Here is an 18,904-nt window from a genome sequence, read left to right on the forward strand (position 1 = left end):
GACTGCAGTGATGGAGGGGAGCAGAGATCTTATTCCCCAGGGAGCCTTAACTATGCCTAGGAAAAGCCTTGCCTGAGCTGGGGGAACCACCCACGCTACCGTGCCTGCTGGGGAAATCCTGTCCTCCAGTCCCACAGGGAAAGGGAGGTGCCGGCCAGGTGCAGAGGTGTTGCAGCACACTCCTGGGGGTGTTGTGCCTGAAGCATTGGGTGGCAGAGATTGGGGGGGGGGGGGGGGGGGGCGTGGAAAATCCCTTGGGAACAAAGGGGCTTCATTGTGTGGCCTCTGCAGAAACCTGTTCCTTCCCAGGGAGTGAACACAGGTAACAGCAGGAGGGGTTATCCTGCTGCGAGAGCCAGATGCTGGCAACATCCCAGCACTGGGCAGAAAGCGGGGCAGGGCTTGTTTGCCAAGCTCTTGAGACACAAAAAGAGGCAGATTTTTGTCTCTGTCAAAAATGCAAAGGCATTGCCGGGCCCTTTCCCCATCTGGAAGGTCAGGGGCTTTAGCCTCCTTTCACAGCTGGGCAAAAGCATGGCCCAGGGAGGGGGAGGGACTTAACCCTGCGGCTCAGGTGAGTCAGGCGCAGAGCTGGGAAGAGAATGCAACCTCGAAAGAGAATGAAATCCCACCAGTATCTACTTCCAAACACAAGATTTAGGGCACTGGAGTCCTGTGCCCATGTGTTTCTTGGGCCAAGGTGTGTAGAGCCTTGCTGTAACCTCTCTGATCCACGGAGGACTTTCTGCTCCTGCAGTCACTGCTCTGTCTCTCAACCATTTTTCTTGTCTATCCTTCATCCCTCTTCACGAAGGGGCTCAAACTCCCTCACCAGGTGGCCGGCTCCTTTTTTGCTGGGTACATGTCAAGGCCGCTTCCTTTCAGGCATCCCATTTTCTTTATCATACCAATTGCACAACCGAGTATACCCTATTTAATTGCCAGGGAGGGCCGAGATCCACTTCCCGAGTCCAAATAGGGACCATGTGCCCCTCCATAGCACTTATTTCTCTCAGGTGGTCAGGTAGCAGCTGGACATCAGCAAACAAGGAGAAGGAGATGCCCCTGGGCAGTGCGAGGCAGGTGCAGGGTCCCGGGAAGCCTGCGGATGGAGCACCCGTGATGGGACAGCAGGGCTGGAAGCAGCTCAGCTGCGGGGGCTGTCCTCAGGCTGGCGGCAGGACTGTGCAGAGCTGTCCTCTTGTCTTCTCTCCCCTGCCATCCCAAAGCCTCGGGGACTCAGTTTGCCCAAAGCCCAGCCCCTTCCTTCTTGCTGCTGAGCAGGGGTGAGCTCACAGCTCACGTGTCTTCTGGGCAGATCCCAGGGCTGGAGTCAGCCAGTTCCTCCATCTCCCCTGGGAGAGGACGACCTGCTGGGCAGGCACCTCGGAGAAGGCACGGTTGGAGGGTCAGGGGTGTGGGACGTGCCAGTCTTTGGGCAGGACACAGCTGTGCTACCTCCTGGCATGACCCCTCTTGGTCACTGCTGCCCATCGGTGGGGGGAAGGCCAGCCGAGCAGCCCTGTGCCCCGTGAGCCAACAGGCAAAGCTGGCATGGGCTTTCGGTGGGGGGAAGATCCCTGGCCTTTGCCCCACAAGTGACCTGCCAGCACCCAGCCTGCTCCCAGGACAGCATCTCTGCTTCGTGGGAGGGCGAGGCCATCAAGCTACCTCAGGGACAGGCGCAGGGGACAGAGCAAGCATCGGCACCTGCCAATGCTTAACGTGGCTGTTGCATGGTTAAGGCTTCAGAGGATTTAGCAGGGGTGCTGGGAAGAAGGGCATGGCCCTCAGGCATCTCTTCACAAGGTGCGTGAGATCTGCTGCAAATCTTGCTCTGGGCATAGAGCTAACAGAAATGAGGGGGAGGAAGATGAGAAGCGGCCAAGAGTCCTTTCTCTGAGGAGACCTCACCCTTCTGGCAGGGACCTGAGAGGGTGTTGGGGACATGGTGGCACCCAAGCGCCTGGCCCCATGCAGGAGGACCATGGGCCATTCCTGCGGGGAGGGACGCAAGTGCTATAAATAGTTTGTTTAACGCACCGTGGCCAGGCCCTGGAAAGCCCCAGCCCATGCACATTCCCCATTTGCTGGCACTGAGACGGCAGCTGTTGAAAAAGGCCGAATCCAGCAGCTGCCGCCCGGTGCTCTCGGCCCCCACCCCACGCCCCCAGCCCTCCCGCTCCCCTCGCAGGGTGGCTGAGCCCATGGCATCCCTTGGCACGGGTGCTGAGGTTTGCCAAGGACGTGCCAGCTCGGTGCTGGGGCTGCTCCCTGGGCCGGCAGTGGCTGCAGGATGCTCCCGCTGCCCAGCTGCTGGGCAAGGAAAGTGCATATTTTCCAGAGGGGCAAGGAAGATAGGGAGGTGGCTTTCCTCCCTGACGGCCCTCGCAGTAGTGGGGACACCGCCGAGCCTGGCTGGGAGCTGAGAGGCCGCGCTGGCAGCAGCTGCTGCCCACGCACGTGCCCTCGGCTGCGGCTCTCCCCAAACCCGGCTTGGGCTGCTGGGCTGGGCCATGGCCCCCCGCCCGCCGGCTCCGCTCACACAAAGGGCCCTTGTGCCCGCGGGGCTGACATTCCTGCGGCCGTGGGCCCGGGGCAGCGTGAAGCGCAGCCGAGGGGGAGATGGGGCTAGAGACCGGCTGCCGGGGCAGCTGGTGGGGCCAGGTGGGGCTGGGCTGCCGTCCTGCCCCCCGTCCCGTGCCTGGAGGATGGACACGAGCAGCTGGTGGGAGAGGGGGGACCCCCGGGGCGAGCAGGCGGCCCCAGGCTGCGGGAGGCAGGGGCGCAGGGCGTGGGGTGCAGGAGGGGATGCTGTGGTACTGGGGAGCAGGAGCAGCGGTGCCGTGCATCCACGGGTGCTGCGGGCCCACCTCGTGCACTCCCACCCAATGCAGACCTCGGGTGTGGGATGGGTGCGGGAAAGGCGGGAGCGGGCTGGCTCTCGCTGGCTAGCACCCATGGCAAGACAAACCCTACGTTAAGTGCAGTTTTGGCCACGCCTGGCCCCGAGCCGCTCTTGCTCCTCATCTTATACAAGCATTTAAGGACTACGCTGGGCCTCCTCCTTGTCCCCCTTTGCAAGGAGGGGGACGAGCCAGGCTATTCTTTGTGGCATTAGCTGGCAGCTGGGGACCCCCCGCCTGCCGACTCCCCGCAGATACTGGCTTGCCAGCTGCTGGGGCCGGCAAGGGAAGGGATCTGCCAGCTGGCGCCTGGAGGGAGGGAGGGAGGGGGCTTCTGGTAAGGCTATGCTGGGGGCACCTGTCATCCCAAAGCCAGGGCGTCACCATGCCCTACAATTGGGCCTGTGTGCACGCGACGAGGCCCCGCAGCTGGGACAGCAATGACAGCTCCGCATGCTTGCCCCTGCGTCCCGTGCCGTCCCCCCGCCTCGAGCCCTTGTTTCTCAGGGGCTTTGGGGTTGCACAGCGGAGCCCAGGCTGCCAAGCCCTGAGATGCCCCCACCCCACAGGGGCAGCTCACAGGTAGCCACGAGCCAAGTGCAAGTAGCCCACCTCCCATCCAGCCCCGGGGAGCCTCTGGGGAGGCAGCTGGGGGGATGCTCCCTCCAGCTGGAGCTGCCCTCGCACCTCAGCTCCCCTCCGTGCTCTGCGCCAGGGTGGCTTGCCCCAGAGCTGGGTGCTGCCTCACCGTGGGGAGAGTGGTCCCAGAGAGCTGGGCTGGCACAACGGGCACCCACATGAGGGATATTGAGATGCCGTGACCAACATTAATCCAGCCTCACCGGCTGCCTTCAGCCACTGCCGGGCTGCTGGTAAGGCAGGGGGATGGTGAGTTTAAACTGCACGGCAGAGGCACCCAGCAGTGCCCTGGGGACGCCTTTGGGACACTGTGGCCAGACCCAGGGCTCCCCTAGTTGAGCAGGCGCATGGCTGCACCCACATCCCTGGGGCACAGGCTGGGGTGAAGTTGCCACGGCCCCCCACCCCAGCCCGGCACTAACACGCTCCTCCTCCCACTGACACCAGGGAGCAAGCACCTGCACTTGAAAAATCCCTGGGATAACCAAACAGCCCTACTAACAGCATGCTGCTTGCTCCACTTTGAAGAGCAGTACTCCCTTACACCTCTTTTACATGGTGCTGCCCCTGTGTGTCGGCGTTAAGACCCCCCTGCAAAGAAAGAGGGGAGTTTTATAAAATCCTAGGGGATATGGACCCCCTCATCCCCACGGCAAGACCTGTACCTGGTGGTGCTCCTCCACCCGTGGCCCAGGCTGGGCAAGCAGCGTGCCTTGGGCTTGGCTCCGCACCTCATCCCCCCAGCCCAGGCCACACCGAGCAGAGGGAGGACGCAACCCCCAGGTCACTGCCCAGCCCACACATCCGACAGATCTTGGTTTATTCCCGGAGTGCGCAGTGAGCAGGGTGAGGAAGCGGAGCTGCCGGGCGGGCAGCAGTGGTTATTGCTGCAGGCACATCCTCCAGCGATGACAGGGTTCTGGGGGAAGCTATCTGCCTGTCTCTACAGGGCAAAGGATGGGCCGTCACCCACTGCCAAGCTGGAACCACCCCATTACTCCAAAAGAAGGTGAGGGGAGTAGAGGAGGACAGACGAGTGCAAATACGTTGGCACTGGAGCCCACCCACACTGTGCGAAGGAGCCCAAGGGAAGAGGGGAGTGTAACAGTGTGGGAGAGTGAGGGAAAGGGGGGAAAAAAAAACCCCAACTGTGTGCAGGAGAACACCCCCCAAAACCACCACCCACTCCTCTCTGCGGGAAGGCATCACCTCTTGGGTGCTGGACCCCGCAGCCCTGCTGTGGGCCATAAGCAGGGGCAGCGGATGCCCCAGGAGCTCCCAGGCATGGGAGGGGAAGCCAAGCCCCTGTGACGGTAGTGGCATTGCTGTGCCCATGCAGAAGAGAGGAGCTTCTGCTGCGCTACAGGGTGGCATGTGTTCACGTGGCGGGGGAGCCCCCAAACATTCAGTGCTTAAGTTGCAGGGCTTGACCCAGTGGTGGGGCAAAGGCAGGGGTACGGAGGTTGGAGAGATGTGTTGAAGGCCACGCAGAAAGAGCCAGTGGGCTCCACGCTTTGGTCCTGCTTAGTGGCGATGAGTGCAGCGCAAGGGCTTCAAGAAGAAGAGTATGGCCCTTCCTCCTCCCAGAAGGCCGTTCCAGCTCCTGAGGAACCTGCTGCCTCTGCCCGAGCAAGGCAGTACCTGCTGATGCTCCCAGGCGTGTGCAGACAGGCAATGCGTGCCAGCGGGGATGGGGCAGCACTACAATAAGCGATATGAGTCCCCCTGCTCGCTTCCCCCTGCAGCTCCTGCCTCTCCCTGCTCCGCAGCTGGCCCCCAGCCTCCTCCTTCACTCTTGCCAAGCTCGGTGCAGGGATGCACAGGTACCCCTTGCTGCTTGCCCTCTTCCTGTTCTGGGGTGGGGAGAGAGGAGGGGGGGAGTGGAAAGAAGCCCAGCCCAGAAGAGGAGAAGGGCATCCCCTGCCTGCCTTCACGTCCTGGTCCACCGGAAAGGGTGGTGTGAGGCTTGTTGGGAGGCAGGGCTGGTGGCTCAGCGTGGGATGGAGCAAGGGGGAAGAGTATCCTGTGTCCACAGATCCAAGGGGAGGCACTTGGAGGGAGCCTGGCCCGCTGGGGTGTCCCAGCCGCAGCGGATCTGTCGTGGCTCCTAGCCGCACATCGTCAGCAGCAGCCACTGGGAAGGAGAGGGAGAAAGGATGAGCAGGGACCGGTGCATTTTTGACACACCCTCCTGTCAACTTTGACAGCCCTCCAAGAAACGTGGAGCAACCCCGTTTTCTCATCTTGCTCTTTTATGGGTTCTTCCCCTACCCAAGGGGCCAGAGGGCTCTCTACCACCCACCCCAGGGTGCCCCATTCACCTTAGAGCCTTGTCCCCTTGTCTCCCACCCCACCTCTGGCCCACCTCACCACTGGGCTGAGCTCTCACCTCAGAGAGGTTCATGACAGCAGTGCCGGTGCCTTCGGGGTCCATGCTGCGGAAGAACCCTGCAGGGGCACAAGAGCAAGGTGAGCAACCCGTCCCTTTGTCCCTGCCCTCCCTGCCCTGGGGCCGGCACTCACTGAACATGGCCTCCAGCTTAATGAGGCAGCAGACAAAGTTGTCGAAGTCCACACCCATGTCAGTGTCTGCATAGCGGGCCACCACCACCTGATGCAGCTTGTTGTTCAGCTTAAAACCTGCAAGGCAGAGAGCAGTCAGCACCCCAGGGAGGCAAAAGGGAGGATGTAACAATGGAAGTCCATGCCCACACCCAAAGGAGCCACTAACCCACCCAAGGAAGGGCACCGAATCCAGTCTCAGTAGGAAGAGGGGATGCTCTCCCCAGAGCTGTATGACTAGTTAGCTCACTGACCTACCCCAGGCCTCTGCTTCGCCAGGATGGGACCCTGCGGGTCAGAGGAGGACAGAGACTGGGACCACCCTGCCTGCGTCCCTAACCCTGAGGCTCCAGCACTTGGCACAGCTGGGATACAGACAGCCCAGTGCACACATGGGCCACATCTCACTACCACAAGCGGTTGGCTGCAAGCACGCAATATAGGCTGGTTTCACTCTTCTCCAGCTACTTGAGACAGGGCTCCGAAAGCAGGAGCCCCCACCCCAGCCCAGCCCCATCCTTCTCCAGACCTACCGGCTGATTCTAGAGCCATGCGCATCTCATAGGAGTTCATGGTGCCCGACTTATCCAGGTCATACTGGCGGAAGATTGTCTGCAAAAACATCATGGGGGATGTGAAGGGCAGGGTCTCCTGCAGCCTCCAGCCTGGCTGTCCCCTCACCCTGCTACCCCAGGAGGGGTGCTACCCCTGTGCAGTGCGCCATGCCCCGTGCTCCTCCTCACCAACCAGCTCCGGATCTTGTTCCACAGGATCTGGAACTCCACCAGCCCGAGGCGGGCACTGCCATCTTTCTGGGGAGCAGCGTGTCAAGGAGAAAGCAGCCAGCAAAGGGGGTGGCGTAAAGGCAAAGCCATCAGATCCCAGACACCTGAGGCAAGAAAAGCCTGGCCACACTGGGCCTGCCCAATTTTCTCCCCAACTTCCCCTCTCTGTCCTGCAGCATCAGCAAGATCAGAGCCTGCAACCCAGTGAGGAAAGTGCAACACTTAAACTAGCTGCTGTGAGACTCCCCAGGAGCAGCTGTGCTGCTGCTGTAGGAAACACACTGCTGTGGTGTCCTCGGAGCAAAACGGGGCTGGCCTGCAGCAAAAAGAGATGCTGCAGGGCCAGGCTGGAGAAGGGCCATGGCTCCTGTCGCTTTACACCTCTCATCCTCAACTGCCGTCATCAAACAGGATGGTTTGGCGGGTAAGAAGCCCAACAGAACCTCATTCCCTTCCAGGTTTGCCTTGAAAGCTGGGTGGGGTCACGGCATGTCAGGCTGGGGAGCCTGTGGGAAGGGAAGCACACAGTGCTTCCTCCTGGAGGGGAAAGTTGGAGGCACGAGTAGGGCTGGGCTGGGCTTCTGGTGGCAGAGCCAGGGCTCAAAGCAAGCAGGGACTGATGTCCCTTTCCAAAAAACCTGCTGCTAAAGCCCAGGGGTGTAGGGTAGGTGGTCTTGAAGCCACAAGGACCCCTTCCTTTCCTTCCTTCCTTCCTTGCTTCCCCTGATTGAACAGCCTCGGCACAGCCGGAAAGCCAAGCCCCAGCTCCCATGGAAGTCTTGCTGCCAGGAGGCTGACCACCAGGGAAGCTGGCCCCTGCCCGCAGTGCCAAGAGGATACATCCATCAGGTTGACCATGTTGCGGCAGGAGTCAAGGCTGAACCCATCTGTCTTCAGATCTTTGTCTGAGGAGGAAGGAGGAGGTTGAGCACATGCATCAAAAGCCAACCTGCTGAGCAGGCCTGGGCCACGGGGAGCAAGGGGCAGGAAGGGCAGCACTTACGTCTAGCGATGACTCTGTTCAGAATAGTCCGGAGCTCAAAGACGCTGATTTCCATGTCCTGCAGCAGGAGCAGAGTTAGCAGCACCCCTTGCCTGCTCTTCACCCCACTTGTAGCCATTCCCCAGCTCCTGCCTAAACATCTCTGCCTTAGTCACAAAACATCAGGGCGCCATTGCATTTCCTGCATGTCCAGAAGAGTTTGGGCCACAGCTGGATGCCCCTTCCCCAAATCTGCTCCCGTCACACCACCCCCAGGGGCAGCTGGGCTAAGCTGTGGCAGAGATGGACTTGTCTGCAGGATGGGACTGAGCGAGCATGGGGTGGGCTGAGGCTCTCACAGCCAGGTGTCCCATCCTGTCCCCTCCCCAAGCCAGGCCCCCCCAGAGCTCGGCACAGCCGTACCCACCTCTCCTGCCAGCTGCTGGAACATGTTCTTGAAGCTGTCCTCTATGTCATCCTCAGTTATTTCCTCCTGGGGTGACACAGGCCAGAAGGAAGAGGTTAGTGGTCAAATCCGGGCTCTGCCCCGCCTCCCAGGCTCAGCAAACCCAAACTGGAAGGGAAGCTCTTCTTTGTTCTTCTCATCTTTGTTACTTCCCACATCCCCCTCACCTCAACTCTGCCAGCCCCTCTCCAGCCACAGTGACATCCCAAACCCAGGCAGCCACCTCCTGCCTGCAGCTCCCCCTCCCAAGCCCCGGAGCCTCAGCATCAGCCAAACCAAAGCGGCGGCTCCTACCTCATCTGCCAGATCTGCCGAGATCTCCTCATCCAGCTCCCTGGAGACAGAAAGGAGGAAACCAAAGTGGTGAGTGGGACCCCCAGCCAGCAGGCTGCCTGCGATGGGGACATGTCCCACTGCTCACAGACACAGGGTATCGCCCGACTGGGCACGGACTCACGCCGTGTCCGACTGCTTCTCGGTGAAGACCCGCAGGATGAAGTCGGCCTCCTTGTGCGGCTCGAAAGTGGAGGGCACGACGATGTACTCGCCAGGGGGCAGCCGGATCTGGTTGCTCACCTCCCGCAGGTTGATGAAGGTCTCGGACCGTGCCCGCGACTGGTTTCGCAGGAAGAAGTCCTTCTTCAAGTGCACGTTCTGGCCGCCCTGGGCCTGGGGGAATGAATGCGCTTGTGGACCAGAGCCCCGCAACGGGGGGGACCCACAGGGAGCAGCAGGACCAAAGCCAGCCCCGTTGGGCAGGACATCCCTTCCCTGCCATGCCCATCCCAGCAGGAGCCATCCCACCTGCACGGAGGTGCCCAGCACCCGTTAGCACCCTAGCCACCGCCAGTGCAGTGGGAGCTCCCACACCACTGCGTGCACATGCGTACATCCATGTGCATTAACCCGTTCCTGCCCACTCTTGCGCTCCCCTCCAAGAGGGGATAGGCTCTGATGGCTCAGGACGTACCTCCTCAGGAACCTGCAGGGAAGAGAGAAAAGGGAAAAAAAAAAATCAGAATCCCAGAACCTGCCCCCATCCCTTACACCACGGAGAGCACGGGACAGGGGACATTAACCCACACGCTGGCCAAAGCAGGTGGGAAAGGTTTCCTTGAGGACTGGGGTGCCAGGTCCAAGCAGGACTGGCAGGGCTGAGCTGGTCCCCAGGAAGCAGCACCAGGGTGGGCAGGGGTTACCTCGTAGACAGCGAAGCCGATGGTGTGCATGTCGCCCCCGACCCGCCGCTCCCGCCGCCGGTGCTTCTGCATCAGAGCCACCAGGAAGCTGCAGGCCACCTCATCGTCCCCGGGGTCATCATCCTCTTCCAGCAGCTTGATCTTAAACTGGGGGTTGATCCAGAACGTGGCTGGGAGGAAGAGGACATGTGGATGAGACACTCAGCTCAATTGCGCTGCCAGGAGCAGAGATGTGGCGGAGAGAGGTACCTGGGTGATTCCTGCAGCCCCCAGCAGTGCTCCCCCGGCGCCACGTGCCCTCGAACACCTGCGTGTGCCACTTGCTGAGCTCATCTTTGGTGAGGGCATCGGGGGTCAGGTTGCAGATCTCCAGCCTGGAGAACTCCCTCATGAAGTCCCGGAAAGACATCCTGCAGGAGGCAGGCAGATGCTGAGGCCAGGGCACCGCTGCGGGGAAGGGAGAAGAGCGCAAGCAGCTCCGGGCCCAGCCAACATTTTGGGACAATTAAGTGACAGCAAGATCTTTCACCCTGAGCAGTTATAGCTCATTTAAAGCTCGCTGCTGGGTTTGGGGAAAAAGGGATGTTTACCCTTTCCAGATGTTTATTTTGCATTTAATTGGGCTGAATTTCCTTGAAGAGAGGAAAATTATTAACTAGATCAGATGAGAAAATGCTAGCAGGCTCTCTGGTGCTGGAAAGCCAGCTCATAAAGGCAGGTCACATGTTTTGGGTGAAGCAGGACTGTGAGATCTCTCCCCAGCTCCTCTGCTCCTTCTCAGGCTGGCTGCTGAAGAATAGCAGCCGTTTGCTCTGGCACTCACCAGAACTCTCCATCCTCCATCTTCAGCTGCAGCTCTTCCCTGTCGCCAGGGTCAATGTTATCCCACTCGGAGGAGCTGGAGTAGCAGGAGAGAGACAATTAGATGAGGACTACTTGATGTGAATTGAGAGCACTTCAGAGCTGGCCCTCAACTGCCCCCCCTCGCCGATGCAAAGGGCTCTGCACGCTGCAAACTTCCTCTCGGCAGTGCTGTGCACTCGACTGCTGCGTGTGCAGTGCCTGCTGGCCTGCCAGCAGCGGGACTGAATTCCCATCTGTGCAACTCACCCATCGCTCCAGGCTCCGGTCCACTCCACCTGACCCCAGGGGTTCCTGACGCGGATGAGCTGTTCCTGCCGACCCCGGTAGTTCACCTGCCGGCCACCAGACACAGGAGGTTGAGCTCATGCCACTAGGCAGGCTATTTTATTGCTATTAAAGTCTCACATAGCCAACTCACCTCTCTGAAGGCTGTGACAGAATAGGCATGGCCCTTCACCAGCTTCTTGAAGGTCACTGCTTCCATATCAAAGGCACTTGTGATCTGGGGAGAACGTGCAAAGCTCAAGTGAATATGGTTAAATTCATGTAGTCCTATCCCTACCCCTTCTCTCCACTGTGTGGAGAATTCCCCTTGCTTTGCACTGCTCCAGCCAAGAGAAGCAGCAGGTACCAGCACCCTCTGCTCAAAGGCTGCTGGCTGAGGACAATGTAAAGACAGTTTCCCAGCCAGAAGACCCAGAAGATCCATCAGGGAACCACCCAAACTTCTGAAAGCAAGAAAAGGATTTTATGAGAGGGAATGGATGGAAAACCCTGCTCCAGATAATTCTCAGATGCTGATGTAAGACATGGCCAGAGCTAGAGGCAGACCCTTATTCAGCAGCCCACACTTGAGATGGACATTCCCGCTCCATCCAAAGGAGCCAATTCCCAGCAGCTGGGCTGCAGTCCCACTCGCTGCGTCCTGGGGCTGCCACACTGGCTCTGGAAAGGGTGCTCTGCTAAGAGGGGAAAGAAGTAGCCTCCCACCGGGTGTCCCAGCGAGGGGACTGCTGACATGATCTCGGGCTGCGAGGCCTCGCTTTGGCTATTGCTGGGGCACAGCCCCTGGCTCATCCCGGCGCACCACTTACGTCGATGGAGCAGCCCAGCAGGGACCCCCTCTCCAGCGCCTTGCGGATGATGTGGCCCATGTTGCGTGGCGGCCGCTTGAGGTCATACATCTCTGCCACGCCACCGGTGAAGTCCTCGAAGCCCTCGGTGGTGCTGCCCCCCGAGAGTGACTCGTAGCAGCCGTTCAGCCTGAGCACCAGCCGGCAAGAGGGACGCGTGAGGTGGCAAGGACGTAGCACACTGCTGCTGCCCAGGCACCCAGCACAAGCAGGGCCAGGGACAGAACAGACCCCCTCCCCTCCGCTCCGCACAGTGAGGTGCCCCGTCCCCCACCCGCCCACGTGCCCGCCGCGGGGGTACCCACTTGGCATAGGCCTTCTCCAGCAGAGCACTCCAGAACTCGGTGCACTCTGCCGAGTGCACGAACAGGAGCTCCCCGTCCTTGGTGGGCAGCTGGTCATCCACCACCACATCCACCCACTCACCGAACTGCCAGATCTGGGGGGTCAGGAGAGTTGGGGTGAGCTCGAAGCATCACACGACTTGCTCATCCCTACCCCAGAGGGATGCCCTCAACCCACCGCCCTCCCTCCCACCCCCAGCCCACCAGCTGTGGAGGGCCAGGAGCTCCCAGCCCACCTGGAAGTGGAAGATGCCGGCATAGTCGTCCTGGAAGCTCTGCCCGTGGGGCACCACGCGGTGCAGGAGCTCCTCGTTGAGTGTGAGGGAGCCGATGGCAGCCAGCAGCCAGCAGTCACCTGGGGAAGGAGAGGAAGCCAATGTGAGCACCCACCACCTCCCTAGCTGGAGGAGTAGGCGGTGGATGTGTAGGAGCCCGTGATGTGCTCTCCTTGCAAACATTTGGGGCTCCCCAGCTCGAAAAGCACATGGAGAAACCAGAGAGGGTCCAGCAGACAAATGGAGCTCAGGGAGCCAGGCTCGTTCAGCCTGCCTCAGAGAGAAGTATTAGCTCAAGGCAAGAGGGAACAATCCTCCCTGACCTGGAGCCTGTGTCCACACCACCACATACAGTCAGCACCAACAGCCCCCTCCTGCAGCCGTTTATCCAGACCCTCCTGGGACTCATTCGTATGACTGCCCTCCACATCTCAGACGGTGAGTTCTGCAGCGGAATTACACTTTGTATTTAAAAAAACATTTTATATAGCAAGAGGTTTAATGCTGCTGCCCCGGCTTCTCAAATTGCGAGCAACACCGCTGCGCTTCTCCTTCCAAGCGCTCTTAACCACAAGTGCTGCTCCAGGCCAGCACTGCATTTTAAATTCTTTGTCTTGGTTCCCCTTTCTCTTTTGCCTTTGAAGCCTGTCACACCTTAGCCTTAAGCCTGGATAACCTGTACCGGGATGTGGTTTGACAAAATGGCATTTCAGACTTTAATGACCAATTGAACTCCACCGCAGTGCTCTGGGCTGTTCATACTCCAGTTAACACCTCAAGTTTGCTCTTAATTACTGGATGCATTAAATGTGGTGAGTCCTGAAACCAGTGTGCTATGTATGCTAAGGTACATGATACTCCCAATCAAGTGCCCAACTTGATCCAGATCAGGACAGCACTCTTGGTGGTACCCAGATCTGGTTCCGATGACCACGAAATCTCAGTTGCCAGCCCTGCCAGCATAGCCAGCCCATTAACACTGCTCTCTTTGTCTCAGTGCCTTTGCCTTGGGAGACACCCCTGGAGAAATGACAAATCACCGCTTGCACTCTGTAGCTCTCCTCTCCGTTCTCTTCTGTCACATCATGTTGCTTTGCAAGCTCTTTGTCATGACCATCACATCCTCACCTCAGTTTGTTACTGTCATCCAGCTGCCATCTCTCACCATTTACCAAAGCAGGGAGCTCTGTGGAGCAGCTCCTGGTGTTATTGTTGGCACGTGCCAGGCATGGATCCACCCAACATCTCCCCTGATCTTAGCATGGTCAAGCTGTGCACACGTCAACCCATTTTTGGGGGGCCGTAACCTAGAGCCACCAGGAGGCCCAGGGTGTCCCCCACCTTCCAGTTTCCGCTGCGCTAAATGGGAAAGGAGCCTTTGGTACAGGGATGGTTGTGCAGAGGCTGGCATGAAAATGCACTGCACAGACCTGGGGAAAGGTGCTGTGAAACTGGTCCACCCTCAGTTTTACACAAACACCTCTTCTCCAGCCATGCCAACCCTCCCCAGCCACCGCTCTCTGAACCAAGGTCTGGGGACGGAGCTCCAGCACTCACCCAGAGCCCCCTGGCAGATGTCCGTCCGGGTTGCACCACCAACGATGAACTGAGGGTCATCCACTAATTCCTGCAGGAGAAGGAGAGAATCAGATGCTGGTGCTGGATCTTGGCAGGGCCTGGGCTTCTGGGGGGCTGGCACCCACTGCAGCTCTGACTCGGGAGGAAGGGTATACAGTCCCCGAGAGATGCAACCCACTTGCCCTCTACCAGGGAAATCTGCTGGACTGCAACCCCAAGGCCATCACGGTAAGGCAAGGCAAGATCTTCTGCTGTAGCCATGGGAGGACATGGCTAGATAGACTAATGGCATTCCCCTGACACTTGTGGCACCAGGGGATATACAACCTCAAAAGCCCCAGTCACTGAGGGTGACACATCCATGCCACGACACTTAGAAGAAATGACATAGCCCACCCATTTTAAAGCCCATGGTCTGCTGCCCAGAGGAAGCAGGGCCTGCTAGACATGATGCTTTTCTGAGCAGACACTCATGGGGCATTGCTCTAGGCCCTTGGAAAAGGAGGCTATGAAGCACTTGAGGGACTTTGACCACCGAGAAGAGGAGCAGGCCAGGGCCAGGTTGCAGCTTGGCAAACCACATCAGTGCAGACATTGCAGGGCAGGGACACCAGCCCAGCCCAAGGAGAAGCAAGCCCAGCACTTACCGATGGACGCTTCCACTCCACCCCCCGCGTCTTGCTGGAGTGTGGCCCCAGCTCCTTGAATCCGAGGGCAGAGGGGCCGGCTGGGAACTGGGGGTCCCTAAAGAGGGTACCGCTCTCAATGCACTCCTGTTTGAGGGCCTCATAGTCCTGGTTGAGGTACTTGATGGCATTGTTGTGTTGGCCAACCCCCTCGGCTCTCAGGCGGTCCCTCTGCAGACGGGCAGCCATCCCACCAAAGGGCATCATAGCTGGGCACCGGCAGCGTTACCTTCAGCTCCGCTCCCTGCAACAAAATGGGCATGGCCGGGCTGAGGCAGGGACCGGTACCCACGCACACCCAGGGGACGTCAGCCATTTCACACAGTGCCAGGCTCGGAGGCTGGATCCCCAATTCCCCACCACCCCCACCGCAGGGACCTTCTCTGTCAGCATCGCCCCGGGGCAGCGAGCAGAGCTGGCACAGAGAGCATCCCAGGGTGGGCCCAGGCACCAGGACGACCTCCCCAAATCCCATCCCCGGCAGCAGCACCGTTCTGAGCCATGGCCTCCAGCCCGGGCATCACGGCCCTGCTGTCTTTAGGGGACACCGAAGGAGAGCGGCTTTGAGGGCCAGCTGGGAGGAGGCAGCCCACCGACAGCCAGGCTGCGGCTCTCCCATCCTGTCCCGTCCCTGCTGTGCGGAAAGACCAAGCCTGGAGGAATTTCAGGTGCTTTCTGCTCCGGACAGCCTCTCCTCCCAGCACAGCTTTCTGGGATCTTCCCTCGTCCTGGCTCCTCCTCGCCCATCGCAGCCAGGAGGGCGTCAGCAGCCGCCCCGCAGCTTCTCCCAGCCCCAGGCGCCTCGAAAGCCGCCCCAGCTGCCTGAGCACTGAGTCAATAGGGCCGGGAAGGGAGGAGCCCAGCGGGGCGCAGAGAAGGGGGAAGGAAGAGGCAGGACAGCCCTTCCCAGCGCAGGGTGACTCAAGCCTCGCAGGCAGCCTGCAGAGCAGCCTGCTGGGGGGCACTGGGGAAGGGATGTGGGGTGCAGTGGGGCACCCCGGCACCAGGAGACTGGGGCAGGGCAGACCCCACAGAGCCCCTCCACGGCACCGGACCCTCGCCCTGGCGAAGGCCCTGCCACAGGCCTTCCTCCCCGGGGGATTAGCCAGCAGCTCATGGCCAGGTGCTTTGAACCGGAGTGACACAGCTGTGGGGCACGCCTGGCCCCGCCGCCCTGCCCCACTGCACCCGCTGCAGTGGGGCAAGCCCCAACTCCCCTCCCTGCGCCCGGCTGCCCTCGGCTGAGCTCAGGCACCCGTGACAGGGCCCAGGCCAGAGGGGTCCCCCGGGGGCTGTCGGTCCAATTGCCCATGCAAGCAGTGTCACCTGCAGCAGGGCCGTGCCACCATCATGGGCCCACCGGCATTTTCGGCTTGGCCTGCCCCGCTCCCCAGCCATCTCAGCTCCTGCTCGGCCGGGCTGGTGCTGAATGCTCCGGAGGTTTCTCTATCCTTGGGTAAATAACCCAGGAGCCAGCAACCCACTCAGAGCAGTGGGCTGGGATGCCAGCGCTGGCCTGCTGCCTCCCCAGTGCCCTGTCCCAGGGGAGCAGGGTGCAGCCTGGCTCCGGAGAGGCAGCTCTCCTTGTCCTGAAGTGCTGTGGTAGCTAAGGGAAGGCAGGCAACAGCGAAAAGGATGCAAGCTCTTGGCATGTGCATAGGGCATAGGGCATAAACCTGGCTGCTAACCCAAGAGGCTACCCTAACCAGAAGCTTTTCAGGAGGAAAAACTACTCCTCTCCATCACTCCGCCTGCCCTGGGATGCTCTAAACTCATTATCCTTCTCCAAGGCAGTGCCAGCGCTTCTCTCCTCTATGATGGCCCCAAATCTATGGAGCTCAACCCTTTTCCATCATCCCCTCCTTCTGACTCCTGCTCTGCAGCCAGCACCCTGGCAGCCTCTCCCCGCGGCGAGGCACTCGTTGCCTCCTGAGCTGGCCGGATGGCTCCTCCGGTCCGAGCCGCTGCCCAGAGCCCAGGGGGGCTGCAGGAGGAGGAATCCCGAATGCAGCCGCCCACACAGCCTCCAGCTCCCACGTTGCCACCTCCCCAGCCCTCCCACCGCAGCCTGCCGAGGGCCGTGGAACTCGCCCTGCCCGCAGCCCCTGCCAGGCTGCCTGCACCCTCTCCCGCCCTGCCTACCGGCACTGGACATGGCCGCGGACACGGGGAGCTGTGTGCAGCCCAGACACGGTCACCGTACGAGTTATTCTTAGCTCTGTGGCTCAAAATACTCGGGAAGGTTATGCTCAGTGGCAGGCGGAGGTCACGCAAGCGCAAAGCGAGGAAAACCATTTCAGACCCCAGGATGGGACAGGAACCATGCGGGGCCTTAAGCAATGGGGTCGGTTGCTGACACCCCCCCAGGCTGATGCCGATGGACGCCGCAGGTCCTCCACGGGGGAGGAAAGGGTGTGAAGAGACAAGCCAAGCCCCCAGGGCAGTTTTCCACACCCGGCAACATCCAACCACAATATGATGCTTTCCAGTACCGGAGGCACCTCTGATCCCTCCCAGGTGGGAGCAGAAAGACACGCTGGTCCCCGCAGGGTCCCCGATACCTCGTGCACCTTAGCACACACTGAAAAAACCCCTGGACTGCATCATTGCTGAAGTCCAGCCAAAAATCTCTGCAGACCTCTGGTTCGCCAGCTGCTCTTGGAGATCGAAGGAAGGGGGAGCTCCCTTCCACAAAACCAGCCAGGCCGAGCCCTGACACCGCATCCTGCCGCATACTCAGCTCGGGGCAAGGAGCCACAGCCGCCCGTGGGGTCCCACACTGTGCCAGCAGGTCCCGGGCCCTTCCCAGCCCTCCGGGTGACAAAGCTCCTCGCTTCCCACAAGCTCCCCTTTATGTCCCCGCACCCCCTCCAGGAGATGCGGCGCTGGCTTGGGGTCGGCAGCGCATCCCGGGTCGCTGCGGTACCCAGTGTACTCGCCGCCCTGACTGGGAAGCCTCCAGGTCTCTGCGGCTGCATTATCTAACGCAACAAAATCCCCGCGGATAAAGAGGGGATAGGGGGGATAGGCAAGCCTAGAGCAGCTCAGAGCCCGGGGGAAGCAGACGGGGGGGTTCCCCCCGGTGCTAACCCCGTGCTGGGGGTCGGATAAGGATGGGGGGGTGGGGGAGAAATAGACTTACGGAAGCTGCCGCCGCCACCGCCCTGCCCGCTTCAGCCCAGCCCAGCCCGGCTCGTCTCGGCACGGCCCCGTGGAAGGTGGGGTTTCGGCCGGCAGGATGTGCGAGCAAAGGCGGGAGGGCGGTGGGAGGGGGAATTAAAGGCGCAGCGACAGCTCACAGCTACCGGGAGGGGCTTTACTGGCGCTGCTGGTGCGGTCCCGGGCTGCTGTCACCCTCTCCCAGCTCCCGGGGATGGAGGGGGACCGCCGGGCTGGGAGCGCTCCTTCCACCTTTGCTCCGAGCAGAGGGCTCGGGGCACACGGAAACCGGGGCTGGAAGGAAAAGAGGAAGCGACTTTCCCCCGGGAAAGGGTTTGGGGTTGACATGGCACTCCCCCACGCTGCTGGCACGCCAGCTTAGCTGGGTGAAGCTCTGCGCTGCACTTCATCCCAGGGCTTGTTGACCTGGTGCCAGCTGAGCACGGTGGTCCGGACGGGTGTCACCCACCGTGGGGTCCCTTCTCCTTCCCTCATGCTTGGGGAGGCTGTGTCTGCACCACCTCACTCCTGCAAGCCCTGGCAGTCACGGCCAGCAACCCCGACATCCCTGCAAGCCCTGGCAGTCATGGCCGGCACCCACCCCACCAGCTGCCCCTTGCTGCTGGGTGCCGGCAGGGCCCATCCCAAGCAGGTCCCACTGCCCTGGGCCTTCCCGCAGCGGGGCTGCCCACGCGTGCCCGCCCTGACTCACGACGCAGCTATGCCAGGTGCTGCCATTGCTGACAGGCACGGCCCCAGGCTTGGCGCGGCACCACATAGCCCAGTGTGGTGCAACACGGCTTTGTCTGGCATGGCATGGCCCAGCGTGGACTGGCACAGCTTGGCCTGGTGGTGTTGGGTTGATGGTTGGACTGATGATCTTAGAGATCCTTTCCAACCTTAATGATTCCTAGTTTTTACTTTCTAATGAAAAATAACCCAGCCACCAAGCCAGCAAACATGAAATTACTACTCTACCCTTAATTGATTTAGTGGTGGACTTGGTAGTGGTTGGACTGGATGATCTTAAAGGTCTTTCCCAACCTAAACAATTCTATGATTCTATGGTGTGGCTTAGCCCAGCATGGCCAACATGGCTCAGCACAGCATGAGCTGACCAGCTCAGCGCAGTTTGGCATGGCCTGGCCCAGCCCCACCTGCCCCAGCCCTGGAAAGGTCTGCACTGCCATCCTTCTGGTGCCAGGGCTGAACATGGTGGTCCCCACAGGTGTCACCAACCGTAGGGGTCCTTCTCCTCCCCTTGTGCCTGGTTGCAGCTGGGGAGGCTGTGCCCATACCGCCTCACTGCAGCAGCTGGCACCCAGC

General features: G+C 60.6%; 1 protein-coding gene across 1 annotated transcript; it reads right to left on the minus strand.

Annotated features, from left to right (window-relative positions):
• Positions 1 to 5,652: 5,652 nt before the first annotated feature.
• CAPN11 (calpain 11) lies at positions 5,653 to 14,626 on the minus strand. The gene is made up of 21 exons (XM_075708479.1): positions 14,381 to 14,626; positions 13,713 to 13,782; positions 12,117 to 12,235; positions 11,842 to 11,975; positions 11,498 to 11,666; positions 10,822 to 10,905; positions 10,650 to 10,735; positions 10,363 to 10,437; positions 9,789 to 9,949; positions 9,540 to 9,709; positions 9,311 to 9,322; positions 8,798 to 9,009; positions 8,635 to 8,674; positions 8,302 to 8,367; positions 7,896 to 7,953; positions 7,733 to 7,797; positions 6,851 to 6,919; positions 6,641 to 6,719; positions 6,069 to 6,185; positions 5,935 to 5,993; positions 5,653 to 5,679 (listed from the first exon to the last, which is right to left on the minus strand). The coding sequence occupies exons 1-21, from the start codon at positions 14,624 to 14,626 to the stop codon at positions 5,653 to 5,655; spliced, it is 2,118 nt and encodes a 705-aa protein (XP_075564594.1).
• Positions 14,627 to 18,904: the final 4,278 nt, after the last annotated feature.

Source organism: Pelecanus crispus, chromosome 3 (genome assembly GCF_030463565.1).
Source record: "Pelecanus crispus isolate bPelCri1 chromosome 3, bPelCri1.pri, whole genome shotgun sequence".
Lineage (NCBI taxonomy): Eukaryota > Metazoa > Chordata > Aves > Pelecaniformes > Pelecanidae > Pelecanus > Pelecanus crispus.